At 37.0% G+C, this 25,275-nt stretch overlaps 4 protein-coding genes across 4 annotated transcripts; 1 reads left to right on the forward strand and 3 right to left on the reverse strand.

The window, feature by feature from the left end:
* Positions 1-1,211: 1,211 nt before the first annotated feature.
* Positions 1,212-5,532, reverse strand: LOC131792230 (8-oxo-dGDP phosphatase NUDT18-like). The gene has a single exon (XM_066168717.1). The coding sequence runs from the start codon at positions 5,398-5,400 to the stop codon at positions 4,384-4,386; it is 1,017 nt and encodes a 338-aa protein (XP_066024814.1). The 5' UTR covers positions 5,401-5,532; the 3' UTR covers positions 1,212-4,383.
* A 39-nt stretch (positions 5,533-5,571) lies between these two features.
* LOC131792231 (transmembrane protein 218) lies at positions 5,572-8,186 on the reverse strand. Its single transcript, XM_059109609.2, has 3 exons — positions 8,006-8,186; positions 6,997-7,105; positions 5,572-6,606 (listed from the first exon to the last, which is right to left on the reverse strand). The coding sequence occupies exons 1-3, from the start codon at positions 8,110-8,112 to the stop codon at positions 6,457-6,459; spliced, it is 366 nt and encodes a 121-aa protein (XP_058965592.1). The 5' UTR covers positions 8,113-8,186; the 3' UTR covers positions 5,572-6,456.
* A 551-nt stretch (positions 8,187-8,737) lies between these two features.
* Positions 8,738-23,696, reverse strand: LOC131792247 (nicastrin-like). The gene is made up of 21 exons (XM_066168702.1): positions 23,629-23,696; positions 23,134-23,232; positions 22,672-22,795; positions 21,922-22,016; positions 21,334-21,369; positions 20,850-20,908; positions 19,819-19,899; positions 19,358-19,490; positions 18,517-18,608; positions 17,872-17,982; positions 17,486-17,536; positions 17,154-17,231; positions 16,325-16,462; positions 15,379-15,548; positions 14,292-14,385; positions 13,631-13,729; positions 12,422-12,518; positions 12,041-12,186; positions 11,361-11,503; positions 11,175-11,229; positions 8,738-10,149 (listed from the first exon to the last, which is right to left on the reverse strand). The coding sequence occupies exons 1-21, from the start codon at positions 23,684-23,686 to the stop codon at positions 10,024-10,026; spliced, it is 2,085 nt and encodes a 694-aa protein (XP_066024799.1). The 5' UTR covers positions 23,687-23,696; the 3' UTR covers positions 8,738-10,023.
* Positions 23,697-23,787: 91 nt separating this feature from the next.
* Positions 23,788-24,920, forward strand: LOC131792246 (DNA repair protein XRCC2). The gene is made up of 2 exons (XM_059109624.2): positions 23,788-23,829; positions 23,995-24,920. The coding sequence occupies exons 1-2, from the start codon at positions 23,806-23,808 to the stop codon at positions 24,874-24,876; spliced, it is 906 nt and encodes a 301-aa protein (XP_058965607.2). The 5' UTR covers positions 23,788-23,805; the 3' UTR covers positions 24,877-24,920.
* Positions 24,921-25,275: the final 355 nt, after the last annotated feature.

The raw sequence follows: 25,275 nt of genomic DNA on the forward strand, positions 1-25,275 counted from the left end.
GAAAGCTGACAAGCCAAAATTATGAAAATTGCTTGTAGTCTACAGCTAGCCTACTATCTGATATTTTAGAGAATCTTGATAGTGTTCAGTCAAAAAAAGAAATAGCCAAGATGGCAGAATGTGATTCAAAATTGAAAATACTGGCATGGGGCACTTTATGCACCTAATATTTTCATTTCTGTAACAGTAAAAAAGCATTATTTTCAAACAGACAAAAATATTGCATTAGGTCACCTTAAGAGAAAGAAAAAACTTCTAGGCAAAAGTAAAATGCCTCGCTGCCACACTTTTTGTTGTCTCCTTTGCAACAGTTGTTTGATCTTCATCATCATCATATTTTTATTTGCCTTATTTACACAATACAAAAAAAATTTATTTACAGTGGTTATAGCTAGAAGGCAAGGAGACCCAGAAAGCCACTGGGCTTATGGGAGAGCCACCTCACTTACATTAATAAATAAAGTAAAGAAAAAGTGCTGCAAATGTGCTGCTAGGCCAATTCAAGGATTATTTAAGTAAAAACTCTTGCATTTTTCGCCTTAAAACTAAGAAGGTTTGACAAATGAGTGACTGAAACAGGAAGAGAGTTCCAAATTTTAGGACCTTGGTAAAGAATTGTAAATTGCTTGAGATTTGTGCAGCACAAATGAATGCATTCGATAATTACTAGCTGTTCTGGTACCATAGTTGTGAATTTGGCTATTCGTTACAAAAAGATTGAGAGGGAGAGCGGATGGTGTAATGAGACCAAAATACAGCTGCGAAAGAGACTATGCTTACTGCTATCCTTGAACAGAGATAAATAAAAATTTTTCATCTACAGTTAGTTACCTGAAAAATATAATTCTGTGTAATTCTACTATGAAAAGCAAACTGAAACTCTGTTGTATCTTCCACAGACCCTAACCAAAGATATATTGCGATCTCAAATAAGTGAAAATGCATTGAACAAGAGAAAAGGATAATATTTCAAAGAGGGCTCCTTGATTGGTTGTTGCTTATCTGGACTTTGCCCTCTGTGTGTGAAATATGCAATAAAATGTAGGTTGTTTACAAGGAATTAACACGCAATTGGAATAGGTCTAATGTAGCCAAAAGTCAAGTTTATTTGTAGAAAAAGTAAAAAGCAGGAGAACTGTGTAAAAAAATTCACAATCAGTATAGCTTTAAGTTCCATGTGAATTTTTTCAGTGGGGTTGGACAATGCAATTAGAATATGTGATTAAATGCAGGTTATTTACAAGAAAATGGCATGCAATGGAGAAAAGTCTAATTTGGCAAAATGAAATTTGATTGGTGGAATACAATTCAAGCACGTGAAAAATTGCCTAATGTTCATGTAATGCAATGATTGGGTATGTTCTGATTGGACTTTGGACATTGTTTTCATGGTATATGATGGAATGTAAGTTGTTTGGTGTGTGAGTTGTGTGTAAAGGAATGGAAAAACATGTTTTCACTTAAAATGAATCAAATAATGCGAACCTTTTATATCCCTATAAATCTTGACCTTAATTGACAAGGCTTTTGTGAAATGAGCACAAAATTACTGGTTAACGTTATTCTTTGTGCATGGCCCCCTGATTACATGACATCATTTACCAGAAAACAATACCCAAACGCTGTGATTGGCACAAGATATTTAATGCTGTGATATGATTGGTGTGAGATACATACCCAAATGTAGTGATCTGATTGGTGCAAGTAACAAACCACTCTACATGCTAACATAGTTTTTTTTCATAAAAAAATAATTCAAAAACATACTTTAATAATCATCAAATAATATTTATGAACTTAATTCAAGATAATGTCGATTTCTCTAAGAAAAATAAACTGATGTATTAAATTGACGATTAATACACCTCATTGAGTGATAACTATAATAATCATTAAATACTTTTCAATATTAACAGTTAACTCCTAGAAAAAATCAACAGGTAAGTTCTCTCTATAATATCCATACAATATCCTGCAAACTGGTGATAAGAATACTCAAACTAATCGTATAGAATTTGTTACATTGTATTTTGATCTATCACCAAATTCTTGTTACTAAGTTTCAAGGAAATGTATAGCAGCTTAAGGGTAGAATTAACCCTGTAACTCCCATGAGTGACCAAGACAGAATTTCTCCTTACAATATCAATACAATATCAACCAGACAAGTAATGAGAGTGAAGAAAAATATCAATTTGGAGATAATTAGTTGATCTAATACTAAATTCTCTGAACTAACATTATAAGAATTGTATGGTTGACAGTAAGGAGAATTACAAATTTGATCTGGGAGTTAAAAAGTTAGGCAGATTAAAAAAATGAAAATATCCAACAATGGATCAACTAAATCCAAATCAAGAATGGAACAGAACTTGATCTAGAGTGCAGCTTTTCGCTCTACTGAAAAAAAAATTGATTACAATTTATAGCCTTTGCATAACCTATTGACTTTAAAAAAATACATATGTATAATACACTTTCAGATGAAAAATATCAAATCAAAAGTATTGGCTTCCTGTTGCCAAAATTATACAAGTTCTCTTAATGATAATACCAATGATAATACTATTGCATCATGTAATGATTCTTAATTCAGTTTTGAAAAAATCAGTTGTCAAAAAACATCACATCCTAAAATACACAATTATTAACATTACAGAACTTTATCGCACATTAACTTGGGTACCATGCAACATGTTATTGACCAAAATAAAGACTGACTCAAATGTTATCTTCTTTGTGTATTTAAATGTACCAAGCATAATTCCTTCTTCTATACACTCACATTTAATACAAATAAGTTTGAAACATCCAGTTTAGATTAGTTTGCATACCTAGGAGGTTTATTGGTAAAGAGCAACTAATTGATTCAAACAGCAAAATATAATTTCCTGAATCTTAAGCACAAACTAGTAGAAAGTTAGTTTTGCATAACATAATTTGCTTTTTTGACTAAAGCATAAGTTTGACTGATCAAGTTCAGTGTCTGAGTCAAATGTTGAACTTGATTGCTGGGACTGATCCTAAAAGACATTTCAACTTGGTGCACCAAAGGTTTGAGTTTCAATCTGCCCTGTTTCTGTTTGAAGATGTGTTTGGCCAATGACTAAGAATCTGGTCATGGGGAAGGCAAAAGTCTGAAAATTTGAGATATTTGCATCTCAGCTCTCTTATCCATTCCTCAAGAGGAAGGTGAATAGGGATATGCAAATCTGCAGATCCACTATAATTTTATAACTAAATCCATAGATCTGTGTACAAAAAAAGTTAACACTGAATCTGTTTGCCACTTGACACCTGGATTTGTGAAAAGGCACCTTGAACTTTTGTGTGTTAACTAAACAATTTTCCAAAAATCGTTCTCACTTTTTATAGGACCTTAAACCCTTTAACTCTCATTAGCAACCAAGACAGAATTTCTCCTTACAATATCAATACAATATCAACCAAATAAGTGATGAGAATAAAGAAAAATATCAATTTGAGGATAATTAGTTGATTCAATACTAAATTCTCTGAACTAACATTATAAGAATTGTATGGTTGATGGTAAGGAGAATTACAAATTTGATCTGGGAGTTAAAGGGTTAAAAAACTAAAACAGAATAAACCAGGTAGCATATTAGTGAGTATTTACTTTGTCATTCAATTAATGATTTACTTCTTAAATGCCTTGTGTAAGTGACATTTCCCTTTTCTTTCTCAATTGTCAACAGCTCAAATCAAGCAAATCTACTGCTACTGCTTGCTATTCAACAAATCCCCAAAGCCATGCCATTCATTATCTAAATTTTCTGTTGTGAATTTGTTTCCTTTTCAAACTCAAAACTTCTTTGTTTTACACAACAATGACACATGCGTTGTGCACGAAAAGCATATATGCATGTCTGACTACCTATGTCTGAGCATATAAAATACATCTGCGCAGCTAACATATTTCTGAGCTGTACAGTAAAAGATCAACTTTTACATTAGAAACCTGTTATTGATTCAGAGTTGTTGTCCAAAGCAAAATTGAAAATCTGGGCCCAAAAAAATCCATGAAAACCACCAACCACTGTAATTTCAGGATCCACAAATCCTTCAACCCTTTTTTTCCCAGATCAAATCTGTAATTCTCCTTACTGTCTACCAAATAATTCTTATAATATTAGTTCAGAGAATTTAGTATTCAATCAACTAATTGTCCCCAAATTGATATTTTTCTTAATTCTAATCACCTATCTGGTTAATGTTTTATTGATATTGTAAGGAGAAATTCTGTCTTGGTCACTCATGGGAGTTACAGGGTTAAGCTTTTGCTATGAATCCAAAAATACTGTCAGAATCTGCTGATCCTTTGTTGTAATCACCCCTGACCCTCCTTCAAGCAAAGGCTGTAAATTAAGATTCCACGAACTCAACAAAACCCTTAACATCTATGAGTTTCCAAATATTTTCTGTCAAGGATTTTTCTTCTACTTTAAACCACTGATATTTTCCTTTCAAACCTCCCTCCTCAACTTCTGGAAAGACCTCTACAAGAACGGTAAGACATACTCCATCTGCTTCTCCATGAGGCTTTCCGGTGTGTTCAACAGTAACGTAGCCATGTTTTTTGTAGTGTAGGTTACTATCAAAATCTTTGATAAGCTGGTCAACAACATGAGTGATATTTGAGCCATCTATACCCACAGACTTGCTTGGAAAATAAGGATGACAGTTGTGGTTACCATCACCGGTAGAGTTGTGGCACACCAGACAAAAAAACGATTTTTCATCATCTTTTTCAACTCTTTTAACAGCCAACAGGCGAACAGTAACTTGTCCCTGGGAATTCTTTGCAGGAAGCAGTCTACAAATGGTCTGTTCTTGTTTAGTTTCATACCATTTCAGCCCAAGATCTATCAACGGGCAAATGTCCCTTGCTCTTAATGGCAGAGAAGTAAACACTTCTTCCGCCGGAAACCAGCCCGCTTCCATCGACTCCTTGTCCTGTTCATCCAAAGTTTTAAGCTTTCCTCCCGTTATGCAGCCCACGAAAGTGAATCGAAACCAGAAGGTTCCTTGAGAGTCGATGCAAATAATTGATACTGGTTGAAAAGCAAGTCCAGTTTCCTCTAATACTTCTCTAATCACGCCTTCTTCGAGAGACTCGTTCTTTTCGACTCTACCAGCAGGTAAATACCATGTTCCACGACAAGATCTCTTAGCTTCTCTCATCATCAGAACGCGCCCCTCGTTGATAACAACCGCAGTCACAATGTAGCAAACATTTTGTCCAAGAACTGCCATTCTTTCAGCTCGGGTCTGGGGGTGTCTAGCGGCCTCTTTGCCGAAATCACAGGAACTGGATGGCGCTGATGTTCCTTCAAATTTGCTACGAATTGCATTTTCAACATCACTTACGAGTTGATTCATAATTCGGCCTTCGTCAGCTCTTCATCAAGAGTGCTTCCAGCCGGAAAACACATGATTGCCAGCACAAATTCTGCCAGAAGTCGTTCCAGTTTCCACATAGCGACCCGGACGAAAATTATGGAACCACGGGGTACCAAATGTAACTGAAAAGTGGACGCGGAACAACTATACTTGAGTTCATTGTTTTTTATTTGTTTGTTTGTTTTTTTTAATCTTAGTTCGCAATTAAATAGAGGTCAGTTGAGCGAAAAATAAATCGATGCCTGTAACGCTTGTTTTGTGATTGCTTGCGAAACAATACAAAACAAAACTTACAAAGTTAAACTGTTCCGACCCTTAATTAAGCTAAAACTGGCCTCCTTCTCTTGCATTTCAAGGGAAGGGAAAGAGGCATGAAGCTTGCGCATAGGGCGAGTTACGTGCACGTAAGGCTCCTCTTGCATGTGCTACAGGAGCTTGCAACTTATGTCTGCGAGCCTCTAAAAAATTAACAGCCGTAATACTGGCTGACCTTTAGTCGTCCTTTCACAGAAGGTTTCTGTACTTGGCACATCTTGTAAATCAACGAAAAGACAAAGAGGCACTCTGGCTAAAAAAAAAATGTTTTTACTCTCATGAGTTTCCTCTTGACAAACTTTTTAATCATCTGTTATGACCTGTTTTGCTTTGATTTGGCAAAAGACTTCCTTTCATTTCTATGCTTTTGAGTTCATCTAGTCCGTACCATTTTTGTACCACACAGTCTGTTTACCCTTTGTGGTACTCTAAAACAGTCTTCAACAGCATCATAGTACTTCCTCTCCAAATGCCGATAGTTTAGCATTGTTTCATCTGAGGCCCTGTGATGACGAATAGTGCCAAGTCTTGTAGTGCCCAGCTCTTTTCAACTTTGGAACCTTTTTTGCTAACTGGAATAGGACCTTCATAAAAGTGGGCCCTGGACAATAAGTGAGCAAGGCACAGGCTTTCCTAATATGGATTGCACATCACTGGGTGTTTGTAGCATGCAGAACTTATGATTCCATCTGCAAGGCTCTTTTAATGATGATTTTCTATTTAGAAAGCATAGGTTTTTCTGGAGGTGAGGGCAGGTGAATAAATTGGTTCCATCCAGTGCAAAAGAAGGAAAACAAAAGCCACTAATGAAAATATGCAGATGAACACAAACAGGACTGTCTTTGGAATAATCAGTTCATCAACTTCAATCTGTTGGAAAAACATAGAAGAATTAAAGATCCACTAAGTGGGTTAACCCTTTACATCCTAACATCAGAATGCATATTCTCCTTACTGATCCCTGTTCATGTCCTAAGGTGCTGACAAGGAGAATCTTTGTAACAATCAAGAGCTTCTTTGCTGGTGATCATATCCTTTATTCTCGTGACCTTAATGTTTTATTCAGGGGCGATATTGTAATGAGAAATTAGATACTTATCACTCTTGGGGGGGGGGGGGGGGCAAAGGATTAAGTATCAACAACTATCAAGGACATTTGACTTTTTCAGAACTACCTGTAATAAGATGATCAAACAGCATGATCAGCTATCACCAGCAGGTTCAAACTATAAGTTGTGGTTATTTCACTGTTTTACCAACCTTTTTTTCTGTAGATCCTGCCAATTCTTCCTCAGGAGTTTTTCTTGGCCAGAGAACCAAAATCACAGTGAGAAGAACAAGAAGAAAGAATATCCCTACCACTGCATTTCTAAAACAAGAAAAACACCATTATGAAAATTAGCTAATAAACCCTTTAGCTTTTAAGAATGACTAGCATCCAATTTCTCCTTACAATATCACCCCTGAATCAAACATGAAAGTCATGAGAATAGAAGAGATGATCACCAACTAAAACAGCTCTTGATTGTGAAACAAATTCTCCTTGTCAGCCTCTTTGGAAATGTATAGAGAACAGTATGGAGAATATGCACACTGATGTTAGGGTGTAAAGGGTTGACAAATAGATTCCATGTTGCTGTGGGTCTTGTTCAGTAATAGATCACAGATGACTTCAAAATGTGGCAATAATAAAAAAGTGGCACAGGAAGCCCAGCTGAGTTTTTCACTTATGTTCTTATCACATTTTTTCATCCCGTGTCTGTGACCTGAACAGACCCACAGCAACACAGAATCTATTTGATGTATTTGATAAGGAAGAAAAAACTCTCAATGATGGCGCCATCTATTGAATTCACGCAATAAACATGTTTGATTTTCTTTTCGTTGTTGCTATGAGGAAATGTCATCGGAAAATTTTTGCTGACAGATTCAAAATTTTCAATATTGCTGAGTTTATTAACTCATGTTCTGAAATATTATGAAATTTACGAAATTCTCTACAGTGCACTGATATTTAATGTGATGGGGTGTTCACATTTGCTAATTGGCCACGAAAAGACGCTGGCCGGGAAAAACTGCTCCTAGCAGCACTTATGGATGAAATTTCTCAACTCAGAGACATTTCTACAGAACACATTATGTAAGTGAATACAGTTACTCTCTCACGTTGTTCTTAGCACAGTTATGAACATAACTGAGAACTAGGACGAAAAATATCGGGGAAAGACACACTAGAGCACCGTTCTCCAAAGATTGTTGTAGTACTTACTTCAACCCCCCTGAGGCTCTTGACAAAACGACACATCCTATAATACCAAGACTCCAAAATATCAGCACTAGTAATACTCCAAGTCCCATTCCTGCCACCACTACCATGTTGTCTGAGACATAAACACATACAAAATCGTTGTTGCAGACAATATTTATCAATTTCTTTCCGCCATGTTGGGTTGTTATTATTTGCTGTATGTATGCTGTTTGAAATGTGTCATCTAATATGCATAATCGTGAAGACCGCTGGGAGGGCCAGGTGGAGAGAGTGGGTAATCTCAGCTATGGTGTTTTTGATGTTTTTGTTTACATCAAGAGGAGACTAGAGCGAGATCTTGGGAACGATCTCAAGCTTGGAATCACACAGGAGCAAAATCTTGCAGGCCGTCTGAGCGCTTGCCACAATGCTTAAAAATTGCAAAACAAACTCGTTGAAACTTAACAACTTCCCTTGGTCATGTTCCAATTTGCTAACAAACTTCCTGAAAGAGTTTGAGAGGCACACAACTATACAGAGAGCGATTTTTAGTTGAATATTGGGATCAATCTGCGCTTCAGGTGTTTGCTCATTTTTAACCTGAGTTCTTACTGGCTGCCTGCGATAGTTTTTTTTCGCTCTCCCTTATTATTTTGGTTTTGGTTTTATTACAGTCAATCGAAACGCACTCTGTAAAGAGAGACGAAATCACAATACATTTGCCACTCCGTGTTTTGTTGTTAGAACCTTCTGGCCTTTGTTTGAGGAGGCAAGTTTTATTATAAGCAAAATTCTTAAGCTTTAAGCTGGACAGAAGGAAAGCTGATGCCATTAATCAGTTTCTTTTTTGTAGAAAACTTTATATTTTTCGACAATTTTTCTAAACACTAAGTGGCATAATAACATTTGAGTAGTTTTATCATACTTTGCCTTCAAGAAAATTCTACAAATGGTATTTAACAATAGTACGTTTGAGAGATTTTTAACTAAATTTCCCTATTAAAAAAAAAACGTATCACAAAAATATGTTTCGATACAAAGAGGAAAGCACACTGGGTCGGTATTTACAACTGCATGAGAAACTGAAATTTCCCTTCAAATAACAAATAATCATAAATAATTGAGATCCTGAATACCTGGTAAGAGCAAAGACAAAAAGGACACGTCTCCAAAGCTAATTACTGAAAGCTTATCTCTTCCACTCATAAATCATAAATTTATTTCTCTTGAACAGCTGAAGACAATTTTGAACTTCTTTGGGTGGGAATGTGCAACCATTTCTTTTCATAGCTACGAAAGAAACCGGATTTTACCAGCGCTCTGTTCTGAGGTTAAAAAAAAATAAAGATTTCAGGCTTCAAAAAATCAGTAAAACTGTTTAGAAAAATAGATGTCATGAGTGTGTCTTATTTCAGACATAAGCCTTCTTAAGAATTTCGACCATTTTTAAAATACATTCGAGATGTTGATTTCTGACGATTAATCTTCTCCTAACAACAAATAATTTTCTATCTACTCCAAGGAAATAAAAAAACAAAAAAAAGAGAAAAGGCTAGAGTAAATCGTCTCTTATAATCAACACAATTCTCAGTTTGACAAAATGAAGTTTCTATCCTCGTTAACAAGATCTAGGTTGCCCGATAGCCGCTTTCGTCGACACATCATCGCGGGTTTGGAATATCCTCGGAGGTGATTCGCTCGTCATCGGAGACTACAGCTGCAAGGATTAGACGACTCGTGTCCTCCGACTCCTTAAGAGAGGGCAGCCTTGTGTCCTATTAATTGCTTTCGTGACATTCTTCACTAATCAGGTCCGTTGTTTAGTATCGTGAGAACTTATTTGCTGAACTCTGTCAAACTCATGATCGACTTAAATTCGCCATGCTGTTTTAACGTACTCTTTATAACCTCCATGGGAGAATTTGCCTTTTTAGCCGAGACCCTGTCAGATCTTTACTTCACGCCACCTGTCACTTGAATTTATTACGCTGTCATAGGGAGGATTTCTAAACTTGTATTGCTGGACTTGTAAAAAAGCTTTAATTGTCGAGTTCAGAACTTAGAGGATCAGTGGAAGTGAAGATCACATCAGCCTTCTTGTTAATAAAGTATACAAGTAGGAAAGAAAGGAAGGTAATTGTGAGTCCAGCACCCAGCGTTACGCCCTGAAACATGAAGGAAACAGATGAATTGGCCTTGCAAAAAAATTAATGAAAATAATAGAATACACCAATAAACAAACAAGAACAAAAACAAAACAAAGAATGTTGAAATAATGATACTAAACTATTTGGAAAACGAACCGCAACAAGCGCGGTTAAACACTAACTCGGTGGCAAGCGCGTGCAAAGCGCGGGAAAACATGTAACCGCTGTAAAGCGCGGAAAGTAAAAAAAAAGAAAAACAGGAAACAAGGAAGGAAAATATGCTAAGAAGCAGGCAGGAAAACACGTAACCACTGTAAAGTGCGGAAAGTAAAAAAAAAAAACAAAACAAAACAACGAACAAGTAGGGAAAGTATGCTAACAAACAGGTGGGAAAACATGTTACAAGTGGCAAGCGTGGCGTCTTGACATCGAACAAGGCGGGTAAATATGTCCACTAATGGGCAGGAAAACATGACATGTGTTAAGCGCGGGACCACGTGTAACTTGCGTCAGGTGCGTGAACACGTGCAACAAGTGGCAAGCGTGGCCTCTTGAAATCCAACAAGGCGGGAAAATATGTCTACAAAAAGGCGGGAAAACATGACACTTGTGTTAAGTGCGAGAATGCATGTCACCGGTGGCTACCACGGAACGAAAAGAAACCACTTCCCATAGACAAAGGCGGGAGAAATTTAAAAGCGTAAATGGGAAAATATGAGGCTTGTTTCAAGCGCAGGAAAGGTTGACATTTATGACAGGGGCGGGAAAACACTTAACCAATGGAAAGTACGGAAAGTCTGGTTGGCGTTTTTATCTGGTCTAAAATAGGCGGAGAAATGTTTCCAACATCGAGCGCTGGAATATAACGAGAAACTAACACTTGCGCTGAATAAAGTAGTAAGATACAAGCGTCGGAAAACATCCGATTTTAACGCCCCTAGTCATAATCGACAATCGTCCTATCCCGGCACTTTCCAAAAGAAAGCTGTAATTTTTTCTCATTTTTAATATTGTCACCATAAGAAGGAGACAAAATAACTCACCTCTAATTTGGGACTTGCGACAAGAAATAATTGAACCGTAAGATCGTCATTCCATCTATTTGGAACAGGAGAGGAAAAAAATTATAATCTCATCAACTAAAAAGAAGACATAATGAACAGTCCCAGATGACAATTTTCACGACAATTTCATCCACATTTAGTGCAACGAACGGGAAAAAACCTTACGTGCTCTCAGCCCATGTAGAATATTCAGTAGAATCGTAGTTTTCTTCAACAAATGCAGGAGATACAGCTGGTGACTCGAACACCGAACCAGTCACACAAAGACCTTGCAGTTTTTGGCCAAGGACTTTGATTTTTTCGACGCCCTGCAAATGCATAAGTTTTCAAAGGTGGGTTAAACTAAGCGGTACAACTGTTTGACATTTGGTCTTCATCTATCAAAATCCACACAGTAGTACATAATGTTTGTTATACTACCTAATTTTCTGTTAAGCTTCCTGAATAGATGAGTACTTTAAATTACCAGCCTACTGGCATTTTATTATTACTAGCTTGTCACAGAGAACACGGTCTCATACTCGCACCCGCACACACTCACTCTCACGCATATTCACATTCACATTCACAGTCATACTCACACATACTCGCACGCGCGCTCATAGCCAGTCACATTCACTCTCACACTCAGTCACACTCACACTTAATCACATTCACACTCACACTCAGTCACATTCACACTACTCACACAAAAACAAACAGAAAAGAACAACAAAATCAAAACAAGAGGTACAAAACAAGAATCATATAATTTTAACTTCCGAGCTTGGGCTAGTAATTGCTAATTAATTATATTTCAGTGTATAAAAAATTAAGTAATAAAGCTAACACAATACTGAACGTACGTCAGATGCCTTGCATTCTTCATATTTGCCCGGAGGAAAATGATAACCAGTGAAGTACAAGAGGAGATACTTCACAGTTCTTGTCAGAGCGTTGCTTGAGCCGTTCACACTCACATAACGAGGAAACGGTTTTAAACTGACTGAGGCTAAAAGAAATACAAAACAAATCGTTGTAAAACAAACACTTCTCCTTCCTCCTCCTTCTTCTTTTTACTTACATAAGTTCATCATTTTTTATCGTAGCTGTATGAAGGTCGCGTCTCTTATGTGACCCTTGTGACACCCTTGCTTACCACCGACTCTCTGTGTGGCTTAGGGGTAGTGCAGAGGCGCGCGAGATCCTCATGGTCATGTTTGAATCTTTAAATCCGGCTTACTCACTTTTTTTAAAGCTTGTCCAAGTTTTGTTGCTGTCAGAAGCCTGTCTGTAAAGGGGACAGTCGGAACGGTTGAAAAGACAGAAAATAAGATGACCAACCTGTTGGAGAAACAACGATTTCAGTTATTAGCTTTCATATATTCACAGTCGTTGATGCATTACTTCACGGGTTTATTACGAGCCAACATTATGACCAACTCCCAGTTGGCTTGTTAGCTCTGTTAGTAGAGCGCGAGGTACCGCAGAGGTTATGGGTTCAAATCCCTAAAGCTTATTTTCACTGCAGATTAAGTGGTGTCATTACTGCAAAGATCACTTTCATTCCTTCGAATAAGAAGCGGTGGTCACACATTCGTGGCAAAATGACCGATATGTCAATCACGCAATGCTTCGTTTCTCCACTGCTTGACGGCCAAAATGATTCGCAGAGTACAGCCTGTTCTCCCGTCGTACAAGTGTCACTTCAACTTGGCAGTCATGTTCAAGGTAAGGAATAAACGCCACAAAAGGAAATTGCGGGGTTTCGGTCGGTTTCGATCCGTCGGTAAAGTTAGCTCGTTCTGTTCGTTTAGTTTGAAATGTTAATGTCGTGAATAAGTCGTTTGTTTGGTGCCGGTAGTAGTTGATACCTGTTGAAGGGAGTCTGTTCTAAGTCATTAAGCCCGCTTTCCAGAGTCAGTCGTTGAAAGTAGTCAGTGCTGTAAGTTACGCATTGCACAGAGTCCCAATCAATAGTGTGGTTCGTAAGTCGATGATGTTCAGCAATGTGATTGTTGAGATCTCCTTTCCTCGCCGCCCGCTTGTGTTCAGTCAGTTTCGTTATGTGGTTTCTGCCAGTCTCTCCCCCGCTCCTTGTCTGTTCTTCGCTGCATCCTTGTCTTTGACGTTTGTTGGTAACTGACGTAGTAACTGACGTAGTGTATAAGTAATAAAAACGAGGGAGGTCTGGGTGGGGCTTTTCACTCCGCCACTCCTGTTGCATCGTTTACTATCGCGCCTCGTTTTCCTAACTGAACACTTAAAAAACGCTACAATAAATAATTCCTAAAACCAAAAAAGAGTCACATCATAGCCAGTCTTGTCCGCGAGAGACAACAATTAACTCTTCTACTCTCACGAAAAACCCCACAATAGGTGTATAGTGATGAGATTTAAAAAAACTCATCATCTAGAGCATTTGGGAGTCAAAGGATTCGAGACGATCTACTCACCAGAGCTTCATCAGCCTTGATGTCAAAGTCTGGTGCAGTTCCATCATTGGCAAGAGTGTACAGAGCTGTGGCTACAGTTGATGAGATGTTGGAAAGTTTCTGAGGAGCAACAATAAGATTCGATAACTGCACGTTTAAATTCCTCCTCTCTGAAGAGCCCCCTGTCGAGTTCGAGTCCCCTTTCCCCAAAATCAAAATCCGTCAAATTAACGTGCATGGCAGAGTAAATATTGCGGTGAAAACGCAAAAAAATGGTTACAGTGTGCGATGGTAACTCCAGTCTCTAGAGACAGAAGAGAAAATGGGATGGGTCGATGGCTGATGTTTGAGAGAACCTTATGCGCGCAATGATGAATTTAAATGAGGTGCCTCACTTTTCCGGTTCAGCTGTTTGCTTAACCAGCACTGGTGACTTATGTACAGTCCCCATTTGACTCTCTCGCCTGTCGACACTCAGAGTCCCCAGGAACACAGGCTGCCAAGTGTAGGAGAGCCCCACAGTGTAGGGGTGACTATCACTCAAGGGTGAGGAGCTCCCCAGACACCCCTTCCTGTTATTATTCGCCTTCCCAGCCATCGGGAACATACATTTTCCTAAGCCTGGGGTAAAAAATTTGAAACACCTCACTCTTACAGTCGTTCTCTATAAAAATAGGAGTACCTTCGTGAATTCTGTGATGACATAAACTGTATCATTATCCATCGATACATTTCCTCCAACTTGGTAAAGATCGTCAAAATGGCTGTTGTAGAATCTGAAGGACAAAAACAAAAGTTTTTCAAAATTCACTACATCGGTTCATCTAAGTTTCACTTGTTTCGCTAACTTATTTTTCTCATCAAATTTTATTCTAACCACAGGAACAATAAAATATTAACATTTAGTTTACACGTTTAACATTAATTGAATTATGATTTTAGATATATGAAAATTCATATATTTGCACTGCGGTGGAGAGATGAAATTAAGAGATCCTCGCAGCTAAACCGGTATCGCAGAGGTCATGGGTTCAAATCCCGTACGGGCCTGAATTTTTTTCAGGTCCTATTTACAACTACTCGTTTCAGTAGTGTTCTTAGCTGCGAGGATCTCTTAATTTCATTAATTGAATTACTTTACATACCTAGCAATACGCACATACCTAGCAATACGCACATTACAATGTTTCAGTACAGTGTTAACTAAATTACTTACGATACCATACAAAAGAAACAACCTTCTTATTAACCCTTTACAAACTAACATCAGTGTGCATATTCTCCATACTGTTCTCTATACATTTCCAAAGAGGCTGACAAGGAGAATTTGTTTAACAATCAAGAGCTGCTTTAGTTGGTAATCATCTATCATCTATTCTCTTGAGTTTCATGTTTGATTCAGGGCTGATATTGTAAGGAGAAATTAGAAGCCAGTCACTCTTAGGGTTTACAGGGTTAGGGAACTAATAATTTTGAGAATATGAATTGGCTGGATCATGAAAAAAAATTAATAATCAGAGAGAAATTCATTTAACTAAAGATAAAACAGAGTTTCTCCTCACCATATCACTACGTAATCAAACACTTAGGTTATGAGAATAAAGGAAATGATCACCAACTTGAGAGGCTCCTGATTGGTAAACAAATTCTCCTAGTCAGTACCATAAGAAATGTATAGAGAGAAGTACAGAGAATGTGTATACTAATGTTAGGGTGGAAAAGCTCACAGATGGATAGAAAGTGAATAGAAGAATTTTGCTGTTTCTCACTTGTTGGAATATTCCTCCTTATGGTCTGTCAACACAATTCCAGGTATTGAGCGGTTTTTTTTCAAGAACATCTGGAAAGATGATGGAGGCAGTGGTTTGTCTGCAGGTTCCTGGATGTCCAGGTTATATTTTTTTCCTGCGTTTTCAAGAGCTTTCACAATATTATTAACCTGTCAAATGGAAAAAGTGTATCGTAAGTAATGATTCATAGCAGGATTGGTATAACCCCTTTGCTTTCAGGGTTCATTAACATGTAACTTCTTCCAACAATTTCATTACGATATCTTGCAGAAAAATATTGAGAATTGACAAACCAATCAGTTAGTCTGTATTACATTGAAATATCACTAAGTTTCTTTAACTCATAAGCTCTTCCATGACAGACCAAAACGGAATTTCTCCTTACAATATCAAAACAATGTCAAGCAGACTAGTGATGAAAATAAAGGAAAATATCTATTAGGGGATTATTAGTTGATCCAATTCCAAATTCACCATACTAACATTACAAGAATCGAAGAGCAGACAGGAAGGAGAATTACTAATGAGATCTTGGCTGTGAAAGGGTTAAATAGGGAAGAAAACAGAAATCTCAACAGCTGGAGGAGAGAACATCTCATCAGATCTCAAAAATGGAGGTTGAAAAATATTGACAGCAATCCAAGTTGCCACCAGTTTTGTTACCATGGTAGCAAGAACAATCTACAACTTCCTTTTGATAAATTTTTTTGAGTTTCGACAGACAAGGAATGAAGCATTCTCTGTGTCTGCGCACTAAGGGTAGCAGGGGACATCAAAGAACACAGCTTGCAATGTTGTCATCTGGACTTCCTCAATGAGAACGGTTGATCTCATTGCACCCTTTCCCATTGAACAGAAATGTCAGAGGAAAACTTGCTAGAGAAAACAAAAGCTAGACTTTCATGAATTTCTGAATATGACCTACCTTTCCCTCGGTTTCTGAATCTTTAGTGGAAACTGGATCAGAATGTGCCCACAACTTGTTCCTTGAGAGTCCTACTTGATTCAGCTCCAGGAAATATTTGATATCCCCAGTTTTTAAAGTAAGGTCTTTGCCATCAACCTTGAACAAACAAAAAAAATTAACAAACATTTTTGTATGCATGGCCATCAAGCAAGCATTTTTTATTCCATACTACTAATTCCACTATGATTCACCTCTGCTTAAAAAAAGTTATTAAATATTGTCCAGCAAACAGGTAACGAAAATACTCAAACTTGCTAGGTAGAGTTGTTAACTAATTTACAAGGGAATGTGTAGCAGCTAGATGGGAGAATTAACCCTTTAACTCCCAAGATCTGATCATAAATTCTCTCCTCCAGCTTTAATACAATTCCTTGTAAATAAGTTAGGAGAGTTTGGTGTTAGATCAAGCAGCTAGAGGGGAGAATTAAACTTCAGATCTTAAGAGTTAAAGGCCTAATAGATCAGACTAGTTTGAAATCAGGGGGGTAAGTTTCTAGAGAAACTGTGGTGCTTGGGGGAGGGAGGGTGGGGGAGTATAACAAGGTAATTTGGTTTTATCAACATAGTTGATAATTTAGATCAGCCAAAGAGAGTTTCAAAGCTGGTGTTTAAGCCTTAGCTCTTTGCTGTTGCTCAAAATGATAACTTTGAAACTTTTTACAGTGACCACTTCACAATATCAACTCAGCTGATGATGCCAAAATTATCTGAATTGAAATCACTTTAAACCACATGATTTTCAGCCACAGCACATACATTCTGTAGAGTAATAGAATGTAACCTATACCTTCCAAGGATCTGAGGGGAATTCATCTTTATCCATGTCATACACCATTCTTGAAGAGCCAATATAATCCCATGCTTCCTGAAATATAAAGTAAAACATTGACTATAATTAATAATGTAAGTTGGTAAATTATAACAACAGCAACAACAACAATAACAACAAATGCTATGGATATATAGACCCATTTTCTATGCCATAATGATCAAATGAGCTCTACAAGATAATCAATTTGGCCTTGACAATCACCCTTGAGCCTTTGAATCACTTAAAAACCTCTGGTAAGTGAATAACAAAAATTTGCAAACAAATATCTAGAACAATCATGTTCTTACCCCTTGGAAAAATGTAAACATTATGTGGTTCTTGGTTTCTGGTAATGAACCCTACAAAGTAAAAATCAAGTTGTATGTTGTAGTTTTCAATGGTTTCATGTTAAAATGATTACAAACTGATTACTTAAAAATATATCAAACTTGGCAGTTAAAAATAATTTTGATATTTCTCTAAACAAATTATTTGGTGTGATAATCACAAAAAAATATTTCAAAAAGCAGTACTATTATTGTAATGATTATAGTATTCAAGCATTGCCCCTTTAAATTGTGAACTACCCTTTACAGGATGCACTCATAGCAGATTTCACTGTAATTTGCACATTATTGCAGAAACTAATAATGAATATGAAGGTTTGAGTGATCTTTACAAGGAAAAGACTCACATTTCTTTTCAGTGCTCCGAGCGCCTTGGCCACAGCCAAAGCTACCACTATTCCGGAACCATCGTTATCTACTCCAGGGACCAGATCATGAAAGAATGAATTGGAATCCAACTGCAAATAAAAACAAGGAACTAAGTAACGATGATACAATTCAAACTGTTAATGGCAGCAAAAACACCAAAGAATGTGTACACAGTCAAACCTCAATTATCCAGACCTCGATTGTCTGGAATTTTTGATTATCCAGACTTGCCTCTTAGGCCCCTTTTACACAAATATCAGTCAGTCACATTTGACATCTGTAACTTTTTCCCATCAAACAAAACAGATTTAAAGAAACAATGTTGACACTATTACATTGGTTCAGCTTCAAAGAATGATAGAATTAGCCATGTGCAAACACTTTAGTAGCTTGACTGATTTACCCCAGCATTTAGGTCCAAAACCTTTAAGTAAATACTTCAAATGACAAATTTTGGAAATGATGCTTAATGATTTGAGAAAGTCCCTTTATTATTGGGTTCATTGATATTCATATTTTTGATAATCCAGACTCTCTGTTATATGGATGTTTCTGCCCAGACCCCCAGAGTTCAGATAATCAAGGTTCAACTGTATTAAGTTAGTATTCCACAACTCATTTACCTTAGTGGCCAGCATTACCACCTTTTTTTTCTTCTTTATTGGATAAAGAGTACCCCAAACATTCTTGTCTCCAAGAGGCATACAAAAGTTGGCTACAAGAAGCACAAAATGGTATTAATACTGTTGTTCTTGCGCATGCAAAAGTTTATATTTCAGTTATTTCCAACAACTCATTGTAATGATTTTTAACCAAAATTTTCAATAACCCTTGTTAGAGTAAAGCATGTTGCCTAAGAACACAACAAAATGCCACCACCAGTTCCCCTCCTACTTATTATCTGAAGTGTATAACAAAGACATTCCATGTTTCTGTGCCGCAGTGCAGTAATAGATAACAGATGATGTCAAAATGTGATAAGAACGAAAAAGTGGCACATGAGGCACAGCTAAGTGTGTTACTGATGTTCTTCTGACATTTTAATGTTTTCTGTGATGTATTACTGAAGGGAAACACAGCAACAAGGAAACTTTTTTCTTTAATTTGATAATGAAACCTTCAATCCCTTAGAGTGATTGACTTCTAATTTCTTCCTACAATATCACTGTTGATTCAAACATTTAAGTCATGAGAACAAGGAAAATGATCACCCACCAGAGAAGTGCTTGATTGTTAAACAAGTTCTCCCTGACATTATCTTAGAAAATATACAGAGAACAGTATGGAGAATATGCATACTGTTGTTACTGGTGTAAAGGGTGAAACAAAGAAGTGAAAGGTTGGTGGTGGTGATATCATCTCCGCGTCTGTCCTCCAATAGATTATAAGTAAGAACCAATCAAACTGCAGGTATACTGTAATACCATGATATTCTAGTAAAAAAAACCATTCATAATCACTTACCCTCAATAGGGTTTGGTATATTGCTTTTCCTCACACAGGTTGGAGTGTCTTTGGCTGCAAACATGAAATCCTTTAACTGCACAGCACACAGTGGGTAATCAGGGTGTTCTTGACTATTGTGCGTCTTATAACACTGTCAGTAAAAAGTGGTTTTCATGTTAGGACAACTGTACAGATAAGCTTCTAGAAAATTCTAGAGTGCCTAGTAATACTGACATGTCTACACAAACTTTCTAATGCCATGACATGAAACTTTCTAGAATCTTCTATTGGATCATTTCGTTAAGATGCAACTAATACTACCAGTAGTTGTGTTGTTACTGATCTCCAGACAGAGGTATCACCCAGATCTTGAGCAAACTCGCACAAAAATTGTTTTGCAAAAAATTTAAGGAGAACAATTAAGGGAATTTAAAGTTTGTCAATAAGCACAGTGTAAAGGTCAACATGCCAGTTTATACCTCGAGAAGATCATCCACTTCTGCCTCGTCATTCAAAGCAAACATGGGAATATCAAAATACTTGAAAGACATTCCAGTTCCCTGCAAAGAACAGATCAACAAGTTAGAGCAAAGTGTTTTCAAGACTTTACCTAATAGTAAAAATGGTCCAAAGAGAAAAGAAGAAGAAACCAGTCTACTTTCTGAGCCACTCTGAAAGCAACAGAATACAACACTAAATGGGGTAGAAAAGTCTTTGAGGAATGGCAGCAGTGGCAGCAAAATACATGCGCAATGTTTGAAGTTGTTGGAGTGGCTGACCTCAAATGCGAAGATGTTCAAGATCTGACCATTCCACCAGAGCATATGTTGCCAAATACGCTAAACTGTTGGTTGAGCAAGTTTGCTTGTGAAGTGTCCGAGCAAAATGGAGAGGTTATCCTCCCAATTTGCTCTATTGTTAATTGTTGTGATCAACCATCATTTGTCAAACCAGTGATTGATTAAAAAACTTTATACAAATTTCTAGGGTTTGTCTTTATACAAGTTAAGCATATTAAGTAGGGGAGTTGGAAATCTTTATGAAAATTAATCCTATTAATAATTCTGCTGATTCATGATTCATTAACCCCAGCCTTTTCCTGCTACCTTTTCAAACCCTCCTTGTGCTTTCATACAGTTGATTTATATTGGGGTTTACAGAAGTAAACATGTGACTCAAATACTGCCTATTGATTAGTCATAATTCTCCTGAATTATTAACCCTATAACTCTCAGATCAAATTTGTCATTCTCCTCACTGTCAACCATACAGTTCTCATGATGTTAGTTCAGAGAATTTAGTATTGGATCAACTAATTATCCCCAAATTGATATTTTTCTCTATTCTCATGACTTATCTGGTTGGTATTGTATTGATATTGTAAGGAGAAATTCTCTCTTGGTCATGCATGGGAGTTAAAAGGTTGATGAATTTTCCAAGAAATACATAAAAGACAGTGAGGAGAGTTAATATTGACATTCTGGGAGTTAAAGAATCAGTGGCTACTTACTTTTGGGTTCCATTTCACTTCTTTACAGTTTTCATATTTTTCGTCTCCACTGTAGATTCCTAAAAGATAACATCATAACAGAAAATAATTGATCTAGGTCTCATACTATTTGGATCAACTCTTTGAGATTGGTTAGGTTGATAGTGTTTTCAGCTGTTCTTTTGAAAAAAAAAAAAAAAAAAAAAAAAAAAGGTTAGTTTGATTTGGTAGCCCAACTTTTTCAACCAGCAGCACACCAGTTTGATATGGTAGTAAAAGTACTGATAGCTACTGCTCTTGTTTCACAAGGATTACTCAGGCTTATTCAAGTCAAGTGCGGGCTTCAGATGACACCCTTTATAACAAAATAAAGTGACAAGCTGCATTTGGAATGGTTGATCCCGATGAAACATGACCTTTAAGTATGCAAGAGACAACAGTGCATATTTGACTTTCACACCCATTTAACATGCTCAACATATGGAGTGGTGTTCTAACGACTTACCAAAATTATCTTTAGGACATTCATAGTCAGGAGAATCTGCAATACAAAAAATATGACAAAAAATAAATGATGATAAAGTAAAAACTTCAGTAATTATTGTTTTGATTAATTAGTTAGGGTTTGTACCTTTTTTCAGAAACAAATTTCAAGGACTTTTAGAAGACCCAGAATGATTTTTCCAGGACTCCAAATTACACCTTTGACCCTTTCATTCCCAAGATTTCAAAATCAATTCTACTTACATTCTACACACATTTCTTCAAATGTAAATTCTGAAAACTTTATTGCCTGAGTCAAGCAGATTAAATCTTTTTCCAGGATGTTCCAGTCCTGGGAAATGTCAAAATAAAATTCCAGGACTTTCCAAGTTATCTAGGACCCCTTTTATGGGTTCCCCCTCCCATGGATATCTCCCACATGGGTCCCTCCCATGGGTTTTCCTCCCATGGATTGCCCTCCATGAGTTCCCCCTCTCATGGCTTCTCCCTCCCATGGGTAACCCCCATGGGTTCCCCTGAGGGTACCCCCTTCTCCCATTTAACATCCCACATGTAAGATAACACTCCATGGCCCCCTCAAAACAAATACCTGCTTTGGGAGTATATCTGTATTTTCCTGATGGAACAGCTATGACAAGAGCACCATTTATTTTTTCCTTTTGTATGAGACGATCAACAATTTCACTGCAAAGAAACAGTTCATGATAACAAAATACTGGGTATTAACAAATCCTAAGTGATACCCAAGACTCACAAAAGGATAGAGAGGTTAGATTGTGACCAACTAGCAGGAGTGTACCAGGCACAGAACAGCCTCCAACCTATACACCTGGGTTTGACTGCCATAGCTGAGTAAACCAGGACAGACACAACAAGGTTCACAGGTCATGGTTGGCAGCCATCAATCACAACCAACCCTGTGTATAAGTTTCTTGTATGATGGCTGTCAGCTTAGTTTGAGTGCATTTGTCTCATAACAATAGCAGCCATTAACCTTTAACACCCTAACAATTGTATGCATATTCTCCAAACTGTTCACCATACATTTCCTAAGATGCTGACAGGGAGAATTTCTTTAACAATCAAAAACTTCTTTTATTGGTGATCATTTACCCCATTCTCATCACCTTAAAGTGTGATTTATAGGTGATACTTAAGGAGAAAGTAGATGCTTGTCACTCTTAGGGGGTCAAATACACATCTGGTGATCTTGTTCCTACAGGAATATCCTTTGTGTCAATTAAAGCTTCAATAATACAGTAATATAATAAGTCTCAATTAAACTACAGATTGTGCCAAAATAGAGAGTTTCTAATAACTATGCCATAATCATACTTACAGTGTGAACAGATCAGATCTGAACAATGGAACATATGGTGCATGGCTTCCATTCTTTATTATCCAATCAACATCAGCTTCACTTTTAATATAGTGAAGGACTCCAACATGACCACTCATGCTGGCTGTTAAAAAAAATGCATTTCTTCATTGTGGTCTTTTGAAGTATTTCATCAGCTAATTCTTTCTAAATCCATAGCTACTACAATACAACAAAACATTAAATTATCCGCCCTGATCTGATAAAAATTCAATCTTTGCTATAATTTTAATATGTCAAAAAAAAAAATGATTACAACTGGGGAGAACAATAACTAAAAAGGTAGGGGAACAGATGCTAGTGGAGAAGGAGCATCCACCCTCATGTTTTTCCCGCTGGTAAATTCTGTCCATATGCCAACTATCTTTTTATCCTGCCCTCCTACCCAACCAATAGGTACATTTAGTCATGACAATAACTTACAAGTGCATCCAATTTGATGTGTAGCATTTGTCAGAAGCACACAGGGATTCACCCCTGATAATTGTTGGTAAATTTTCTGCGCGACCTTATCTCCATTTGCTGGAAGAGAAGATAAAGTAGAAGGGTGAGCATCAGTGTGCATGTGTGTGAAAGGAAGAGAATCTATTTTAATATCAAGGAACTTGCGTTGAGTCAATGTCTCGATCGATGTAAATTAAGTCGAGATGGCGCGATTCACACATCGGTATTTAAGCCAGAATAGAAGAAGTGCTTGAAAAAATTCAAAAACTTGCAAACTGTGTGCTTACAAAATTTATCTCATGTTCAGGAAAAGAGGGGTTGCCTCACTCTGAACGGAAAAAAATTTAAATTATGCCTAACTTTCGATGAGATGTTTTCCATCTTGTAGCAAATAATGATTATTTAGAAACATAAGGCACATTTATGTAGATGAAGAAAATTAGATTAGGTTGTAAGTCTCAATAAATCCCTTACCAGCGAATAAAAGTCCAAGAGATATCGACACAGTCCAAAGAACTGATTTAGTCGCCATGATTGATGTCACTACAAATTCCCAGTAGGCTTTTGGGCATTAGCTATTTATAACATCATTTCCGCTTACTAATCCCATTTCCGGTAGAGCCCAGCCTTTGATACTATTTCCCGGTAAAAATGGCTTCTGAGTCGGCAGCTCAGGTAGTTGATGGTGAATGAATAGTTATTTCTATGTGAAATGGTCATAAAATTTAACAGAATCTGTGTTATTCTTTCAAAAAAATTATCCAGTTTAAGATAATTATGGAGCAAGCTCAATTAACACTTGAAAATTAAAGTTATATAATTCTGCATTGCAATTTTCAGCTGTTTGCGCGGTTGGGTGGAAAACAGGCTCTGGATGGACTGGATTTGGATCTCTTTTCAGATATTCCTGACGGTATTCAACCAGGAAACGTTGTTGAATTTTGTGGCATGGAAGGAAGTGGCAAAACAGAGATGCTTCTTCATTTAATTGCAAACTGTATTCTCCCAAAGTCATGGAAGGATCTCAAACTGAACGGAAGATCCGTTGGAGTAGTGTTTGTAGACACTGATTTCCATTTCCAGTTGTTACGACTGGTAACAATACTGGAACACAGGATTTTAAAAGCGATCAGAGAGGCTGATAAATCTGAGACGTCATTACGAAACGATAAAACGAATCACCACAAAGAAACTACGGAAGGCAGTCCTCTTGTTTATCCAGAGAAATACAGTGATTATGAAGTTTTTATCAAGTCTTGTCTTAGTCTATTGTTTATTGTTCGTTGCAACAGTAGCATAGAATTACTGGCGACTGTTTTATCACATGAAAATCTATTAGCTGCCAAACCTGAAGTGGGTGTCTTTATGATTGACAGTTTGAGTGCATTTTACTGGCTTGACAGAAGTGCTGGTGGAGAGAGCCCGGGTCATCAAGAATCAAACCAGCGAAAACTTGTTAACATTTTACAAAAGTATGTGCAGCAGTATCATGTGGTTCTGATCGCCACTAAGCAATCAATCTTTGTGAACACAGAAAAATCAACAAATCGTGAATATTTGTGCCAGGCTTGGCAAAGATTGGTAAATTACCGTTATGAATTTGACAGAAATAGTGTTCAAAATGGAGGTGACATATCTTATTCAGTTCACAGGACTTTTCCTTTGAGCAGAAGACACCAAAGATTTTTCATTAAAGAAAGTGGCATTGAATTTATACTTTAGTCGTTCTATAAGTTTACACATTGTTATCCAAGTTATGCATTACATTAAACAATCTGTTTCATGTCAACTTTCTCTTGTTTTAAAAAATTTTTGCGATGAAGAAGTTGTCTAGGAGAGAAAGTCTGGGATCTTCAAACTTACCGCATGTGCCATTTAACTGAAAAATGTCCTTGGAAATAAATTTTCAGTCCAATTGATTTAAAAATTGTAAACAATGCAGTTAGCTGCAAATTATAATTATGGATCAAAGGAAGGAAGGAATCCAGTGCAATTGATTTCCTCCAATATTTACTTTATTTGAGAGTGAGCGCTGGAATATTCTTAAGGTAGAAAGATGTATACTTATTCGTAAAAGAGAGAGTTCTTTGTTCAGTTTGTCTTCTGCTCTCCTATGTTTCT

The sequence above is a fragment of the Pocillopora verrucosa genome, chromosome 6 (assembly GCF_036669915.1).
Source record: "Pocillopora verrucosa isolate sample1 chromosome 6, ASM3666991v2, whole genome shotgun sequence".
Classification (NCBI taxonomy): domain Eukaryota; kingdom Metazoa; phylum Cnidaria; class Anthozoa; order Scleractinia; family Pocilloporidae; genus Pocillopora; species Pocillopora verrucosa.

What these genes read in the sequence shown, in the direction of transcription:
- LOC131792230 (XM_066168717.1), bottom strand. Translation starts at nt 5,400, where the DNA reads ATGAATCAACTCGTAAGTGATGTTGAAAATGCAATTCGTAGCAAATTT.
- LOC131792246 (XM_059109624.2), top strand. Translation starts at nt 23,806, where the DNA reads ATGGCTTCTGAGTCGGCAGCTCAG. An exon ending in CTTCTGAGTCGGCAGCTCAG is followed by an intron (nt 23,830 to 23,994) that starts GTAGTTGATGGT and finishes TGCAATTTTCAG; the next exon opens with CTGTTTGCGCGGTTGGGTGG.
- LOC131792247 (XM_066168702.1), bottom strand. Translation starts at nt 23,686, where the DNA reads ATGGCGACTAAATCAGTTCTTTGGACTGTGTCGATATCTCTTGGACTT. An exon ending in TCGGAGCACTGAAAAGAAAT is followed by an intron (nt 17,537 to 17,871) that starts GTGAGTCTTTTC and finishes TTTACTTTGTAG; the next exon opens with GGTTCATTACCAGAAACCAA. An exon ending in TCAAGGCTGATGAAGCTCTG is followed by an intron (nt 12,519 to 13,630) that starts GTGAGTAGATCG and finishes TTTCTCCAACAG; the next exon opens with GTTGGTCATCTTATTTTCTG.
- LOC131792231 (XM_059109609.2), bottom strand. Translation starts at nt 8,112, where the DNA reads ATGGTAGTGGTGGCAGGAATGGGACTTGGAGTATTACTAGTGCTGATA. An exon ending in AGAGCCTCAGGGGGGTTGAA is followed by an intron (nt 7,106 to 8,005) that starts GTAAGTACTACA and finishes TTCTTGTTTTAG; the next exon opens with AAATGCAGTGGTAGGGATAT. An exon ending in CAGGATCTACAGAAAAAAAG is followed by an intron (nt 6,607 to 6,996) that starts GTTGGTAAAACA and finishes TTTTTCCAACAG; the next exon opens with ATTGAAGTTGATGAACTGAT.